This window comes from Dendrobium catenatum, unplaced genomic scaffold (assembly GCF_001605985.2).
Source record: "Dendrobium catenatum unplaced genomic scaffold, ASM160598v2 fragScaff_scaffold_628, whole genome shotgun sequence".
NCBI classification, from domain to species: domain Eukaryota; kingdom Viridiplantae; phylum Streptophyta; class Magnoliopsida; order Asparagales; family Orchidaceae; genus Dendrobium; species Dendrobium catenatum.
The window spans coordinates 82358-89619 of NW_021319090.1; the positions used below are offsets into that span (position 1 = coordinate 82358).

A 7262-nucleotide genomic window follows, 5' to 3' on the forward strand; every position below is an offset into this window, starting at 1 on the left:
CTTGATTATCACATGTAAATTTTAGTACAGGAAGGATACACTAGGCCAACTAGACAACTAGATGGCATTAAAACTAAAGCACCATTTACTGACTGGATTATAGAAAAAAAAGACTTAGTGTAGTTAGATGCTAAATATTTAAAAAGTTTTTTTTTGCACTTAAATATGAAGACTATATGCTTGTGTCTACCTACAAAATTGAAAAAGAAATTTGGGATAAACTTTATATCACGTATGAAAGGACTAACAAAGTGAAACATTCTAGATTAAAGATTTTTCTACATGATTATGAATTGTTTCATATGAAGCCAAATGAATCAATCACATACTTATATACACATTTCACATAAATAGTCACTTTATTGCATGATTTAGGTAAGTAACTAATGAATTATGAGAGAGTAAATAAAATTCTTCATTGTTTACCTACTTCTTATGATGCAGAGATAATTTCTATAATATATTCAAAAGACTTAAATGCTTATTCTATTGACAATCTTCTTGGATCACTAATTGCTTATGATCAAAGATTGATTCAAAGATAGATTGATATAGTTGAGAAGCGAAAGGAGAAGAAGTTAACTATGAAAGTGGATGACTTGAAGAGTGATCAATCTCAGCTTGAGGATGAAGATGACATTGCCTTGATGACAAGGTAATTTAGGAGTTTTTTAAAATGGAAGCAAAGGAAATGTTAGTAGTGTAATAAAGGTAAGTTTTTCAAAAATGTTAAGCCATATAATGATGTAATTTGCGATGAATGTAAGCCAACATATAATGAAGAGATTGAAGAGAGCAATTTGGGCAGACTAAGCTTCAGATTCTTTAAAAAATAGAAGTAGAGGAGGAAGTCACCAACCTATGTTTGATGGATGACAAGCTTGATCAGTTAGATCAAGAAGAGGTATGTGACTAAACCTATGAAGAGTTATTTGATTTTTCTAAGAAAATTCATACAGCCTATAGAAAACTCAAAAAGATGCATGCTAGGTTAAACATAGAATTTCTAGAATTACAAAAATATCATGAAATTCTTAGGAAAGATCACACACTGAATGATATCAATCATATGAAACTATTGGATGAGTTTGATGATTTGAAAAAATAACATGAACTATTAAAATTATCCCACACTGAACATAAAAATTATTTTAAAATATTTATGGATGAATCTAATAGTAGAGAGCATTATTTCAAAGTTGATAATGCTGTTTTAGAAAGTACTAATTTTTTTTTAAAGATGAATTGAAAGCACTTGAGGAAAATAGGATTCCACCCACACCTGAATAATTTTTTAATCTTGATAAGAAGCCAAACATTTTAAAACATAAGAAAAGATAGTTTTACTCACGTAGATTGATAAATCCATTTTTTCGAGTCAAATATTTTTCTTGTGGAATGATTAGCCATATATCTCACACTTGCACTATTCATAATAAATCATATCAAAAGTGAAGATCAAAGATGCATAAAATAAAGCATATCAAATATGTATCTAGATTAATTTTGCTAGAGGAGAACCAAAAATTATTTTGGTTCCTAAGATTAATGCTTATTATTTTACATAAATGCTCTCATACAAGACCTCGTGAGAGCATTAAAACATGGATAGTACATGTTTGAAGCATATGACTAGAGAAACTAAATAATTTAGATTGATGGAAGCCATTATCATTAGAAGCTAGAAATGGAGGCTAGATTATACTAGGAGACAATACCACTAAAAAAGTGGTAGGCACATATATGATTAGAAATTTGAACAATAATTTCATTGAGAATGTTTTATTGGTAGAAGGCTTAAAACATAATCTATTGAGTATTAGTCAGCTATGTGATAAGGGTTATAATGTAAAATATTTTCACACTAGATGCATAATAAGCTAAAATGAAATTAATTTACTATGTAGAATTAGGGTAAATAATGCGTATATGCTTAATTTGAAATGTATTAAATCTCCTAATGCTTTTTATCTCAAAACAATTTTTGATACATCATGGTTATGTCATAAGATATTTTATCATGCTAGCATGAAAAATCTTAGAAAAGTTACCCAAAAGAACTGGCTAGAGGAATACCCAAAGTAGACTTTACTAAGGATCACCTATGTGATGCATGTCAATTAGGAAAATAGGTGAAGTCCTTATTTCACTCCATTAAGGATCTTAGAACTAGAAAACCATTAGAAATCATTCAATGGAACTTTTTGGATTGGTTAGCACTATAAGTCTAGGAGGTAAAGTGTTTGGATTTGTGATAGTTGAAGATTTTTAAAGATTCTCTTGGGTTAAATTTTTATTTCATAAGAGTGAATCATTTGAAGAATTTAGAAAATTTTTAACTTGGATTCAGAGGAAATTAAGGTGAGAGATTTTATCAATTCAAAGTGAACATTGAGGAGAATTTAAAAATGAGAAATTTGAAGATTTTTGTAAAAAGAAAGGAGTTGATTAAAATTTTTTAGCTACGAGGACCCCTCAGTAGAATGGGGTAGTAGAAAGAAAGAACAAAACATTAATTGAAGCAACTAAAGCCATATTATTTGAATACTCACTACCAAAATACTTTTGAGCTGAAGTGGTTAGTATAACTTGCTATGTTCTAAATAGGGTGAACATTAGATCAAAATTGAATAAAATACTTTATGGACTTCTTAAGGGGATAATAACAAATTTGTCACATTTGCATGTTTTGGAGATAAGGTGTTCATTCATAATAATGAGAAAACTCCTTTAAAAAAATTTGATCTAAAATCGGATGAAGGAATTTTTCGTGGAGACTCCAGTGTTGGAAAATATTATAGTGTTTTTAACAAGAGGACTTTGGTAGTTGAGGAGACCACACATGTTGTATTTGATGAATATGACATTTTGAAAGAGCTAAGGTTAGAAGAGGAACATATTAAAAATAACTCTCAAGGAATTAAAAAGATAAATTTGGAAGAGAATGTTGGATTAGAAACCCTTTTCCTAGAGAATGAAAATTTTCAAAGAATCACCCTAAGGAATTGACTTTAGGTGAACCTAGTGAGAGTTTTAGGACTAGGCATGGAGTTAGCAAAGAGGTGAACCATTATGTTTTTATATTGATGATTGAGCCCTCTAATATAAATCAAGTACTTTTGGATGAATTTTGGATTTTGGCCATGCAAGAAGAGTTGAATCAATTTATAAGAAATGACATTTGGGAATTAACTAAAAGGCCTATGAATCTAAGTATTGTTGGAACTAAGTGAGTGTTCAACAATAAAATGAATGATTCAGAAGTTGTGATTAAAAATAAAGAAAGAATGGTGGCTAATGGGTATAATCAAATAGAAGGGATTTATTTTGAAGAGACTTTTGCCCCTATAGCCAAACTTGAAGTAATTATGGTTTTGTTAGTCTTTGCCTATTTTAAAAGTTTTAAATTATATCAAATAGACGTTAAAATCATCTTTTTGAATGGGGGTGATAAAAGAGGATATTTATTTTGAGCAACCTCCAAGTTTTAAAAATTCTAAATTTCATAATCATGTGTTTAAATAAAAAAGGCATCTTGGACGATCAGATCGTCCTAGACTATCGATTCCAATCATGCCTAAATTGATCATGTGATTAAGGGACTAATTATGGTAAAATTTCTCAATTATATCATCTTGGATGATTTGTATATTGTACAGGATGATATTTTTTGACATACTTGATTTTCCTAAATTGTCCAAGCTGAAATACCATAATTTTTCTTCTAATCATCCTGGATGATCCATAATATCATCGAGGATGATATGTATATTTTTGTACTAATCATCCTAGACTATCCAATTATCATCCAGGACCATCAGGTCAACTTTTACACATCGTACTGAATGATCCTGCGATAGTCCAGGACGATTCTGGGCATCAAAATTGAGTTTTTAGGGTTTTCTGAAGCCCTCTTTTAAGCACATCGTATAGGACAATTTGGCGATAATCTTGGATGATAATGTCGATTTTGAAAATCTATTTAAAGACCTCTTTCTTTCTCATGAAGGGTGTCTTTGGAAGCCAATGAAGCTTCACTCTTCTGGAGGAAACTTGAAGAGAGAGCTTGAGAGGGAGAGAGGAAAGGGTGGAGTTTGAGAGAGGGAGAAGATCCTTAGAGGGGGTTTTAAGGGAGTACGGAGGGGGTTCCACATAGTTGCTCTAGCAAGCTTGCACCTTAGTACCATCGGATTCAAGGCTCATCATGAGGGAAGTTTTGGGAAGAAGAAGATCTCTTTGGTGTCAAAGGGCCTGGCTACTCCGCTGCACCGGGGAAGGTGGAAATGATTTTGTAAGGGCTTCTCTGTCTAGCTGTGGGGGCTAAAGGAGAGACACTAAGTTTAGTGCAATACTTGGAAATTCTGTTGGAAGAAGATTATGTTCTTAGTTATAAAAATGTTAAGCTTCAAAATGGAGATCTGAATGCTTTGCCTTCGACAAAATCTAAGACTGATAATGTCATCCCAGAGAAAAAGATTCAATTTCTGAAGAAAGGAACAATCTTAGATAATGTTACAACGGGTGAAATGATGATAGGAAATGAATCGATTAAATGCTATAATGCTCATGTGGTTAAAGATAACATTATCTCCTCTGATCTAGAAAATGTTCGTATATGTGAATCTACTGCTTTAAATGATAGTGTGGAAATTCCTTCATTTCCAACTAGACCAGATGATGTTCCATCAACAAATGCTTGGAAGAAAAGGGAAAATATGAAGGTCTCAGATTTAGATCTAGGAAATTTTATATCTGAAGATGGAAAGACAGTTAAACTACATGTTCAAAACAAATTGGAAAATTCAAAAAAATTATCTAACTCTCTGGTAGTGAAAGTTTTCGGTGGAGAAGCTCCTCTTCATGTTATCATATCGGAGCTTAGAAGACAATGGTCCCAATTTGGTAAGTTTCATCTTACAATGCTTGGAATGGGCTGGGTTCTTTGGTCCTTCTTTGAATAAGAACACTTGGAAGTTGTTTTATATAATGGATCGTGGTTTGTTAAAGGCCAAATTATAGGAGTTGATAGGTGGTCGCAAGATTTCTCACCTACTTCTATTAAAGGAGTAATGGCTCCTTTTTGGATTCAATTGCCTAATCTCCCTCTTCATTGTTGGGATGAAATTAACATCTGTAGGATTGCTTCTATGGTGGGGAAGCCTATCCTTTTAGATGGCAATATGTTCCAATGGGGAAGGTGCGAATTTGACAGAGTCTATGCTAGAATCAAGCTTGATTGCAAGCTTCCCCTTAGTGTGTGGGTGGAGGGATCTTCAAGAAAGTTCTTCCAAAATATAGAATATGAGAGAATTCCCATATTCTATTACAGTTGTGGGATGATCGGGCATTGCAAAGAAGACTGTATTAATGTAAAGATAAATTTTTCCATTATTGCTTCTAGTTCTGAGAAGAATTTAAATTCAAATTCTTCTAATTCAGATGAGGTCTATCAGAACAAGACCAAAGAGGTCCTAAGCAAAGATAACATGGGTTATGGACCTTGGTTAATAATCAATAAAAGAAGAAATATATCTAGTAATTCAAGGAGAATTCTTCTCAATCCAAGAGTATCTTCTACATGGAAAAAAGTGGAACGGAAAAATACTTTACCAATTTTGGGTAAAGATAAATTGACTCTTGATTCAACTCTGGAATCAACTGAAGAAAATCCGTCCTTTGTTGAAGTGAATAATTCTTCACTTTCTAAAGAACATGAGCCGGGCAGCAATTATAGCATACACACTACTAACAACAAGTTGAGTGTTCTTTTAAACCATATTGAAGAAGGTGAAATCATACAGGATTTTCAGAAACATGTTGAGATTGGTGAAAAAACTGTTAAACCTGTTGAATCTTCTCAACCTGATCTGTTGCAGATTGCAGAAACGGGTTTGGAATCAGCTGGGAAATCTTTGGCTAAAAAGAAAAAATCAAAACATTTGAAGGATCTCAGGCCTATCAGTTCTCATTCCAGAATTAGAAGATTGGACATGGAATCAAAAGGGACTGTGGGGGCATCATCCCCAACCTCTCATCAATGAATTCAATAGCATTTTGGAATTGTAGAGGAGCAAGAAAGAAAAGTGTTTCTCTATATCTCAAAGAATTTGTTAATTCTTTTGGAGTTTTCTTTTTGGGGCTGGTTAAAACAAAACTATATACTATAGAATCTTTTGAGATAAAATTACTCATTGGTGAGGGATGGAAATTTCATATTATGCCTTCAGAAGGGTTGTCGGGAGGCATTATCATCTTTGGAATTCTTTGATTTCTGATTTCCAAATTGTTCATTCTTCTTCTCAATGTGTTATTGGAGATTTTAAAATCAACAACAAGGACACTTGGAGGATTGCTACAATTTATGGTCATAAAGATATGTATAAAAGAAGAGAGCTTTAGGAAAATCTGGAGGTGCATTCAACAGCTAACTCTCCAATGGTGGTAGGAGGAGACTTCAATTGTCTTACCTCTAAAGAAGATAAAAGAGGTGGGAGAAGGTTCCAATTCTCCCAAGGAACTATGGAGATGAGTGCATTTTTTTCAAATAATGATTACCATGAAATTGGTTTCATTGGTCCAAGGTTTACATGGTATAACAATAATGTTGGTGGTGGTCGAATTCTTGAGAGATTGGATAGGTGTTATCTTAACTCAATGGCTATTAATTCTTCTCAACAATTGGTAGTAAGACACCTTGCAAGGATATCCTCAGACCATAGTCCCATTCTCCTAAATTTTTTGGATTCCAGATCTGTTACCAATAAAGATATCCATTTTGAAGATGTCTTTATTTCAAAATCTGCAGCTTTCTCTCTAGTGAAAAAGGAATGGGGGAAGAATTCTCATGGCAATTATGCTCAAGTACTAAATTCTAAATTCAAGAAAACACTTAGAACATTATTTTTCTAGAGCAAAAAGAAAAATAAAGATTTAAACATGCTGAAAAATCAGTTACTTGATGAAATTATGGAATTACAATGTAAGGAAGCTAATTCTGGTTTCCTATCAGAAGATGAATGCTGGATGCTGAAGAATAAGGCCAAAGAACTGAATTCTGTTATGGCTTGCCTATATGATTGGTGGAAACAGAGAGCAAAGGTTAAATGGTGGGTGGATGGCGAAAGCAATACAAAATTCTTCCATTCCTATGCTAGTGCTAGAAGAAATTCTAACACTATCATCAAAATTAAAGATGATAATGGTAACATGGTGGAGGAACAAAAGCAAATTGAGGGTATCTTAACTTAATTCTTCACTAAAAA

At 32.8% G+C, this 7262-nt stretch overlaps 1 protein-coding gene across 1 annotated transcript; it reads left to right on the plus strand.

Moving 5' to 3' along the window:
- The first annotated feature begins 5069 nt into the window (after window positions 1-5069).
- Window positions 5070-6041, plus strand: LOC110098789. The gene has a single exon (XM_020825716.1). The coding sequence runs from the start codon at window positions 5070-5072 to the stop codon at window positions 6039-6041; it is 972 nt and encodes a 323-aa protein (XP_020681375.1).
- Window positions 6042-7262: the final 1221 nt, after the last annotated feature.

Coding starts and splice junctions, on each gene's coding strand:
- LOC110098789 (XM_020825716.1), top strand. CDS start 5,070: ATGGCTCCTTTTTGGATTCAATTGCCTAATCTCCCTCTTCATTGTTGG.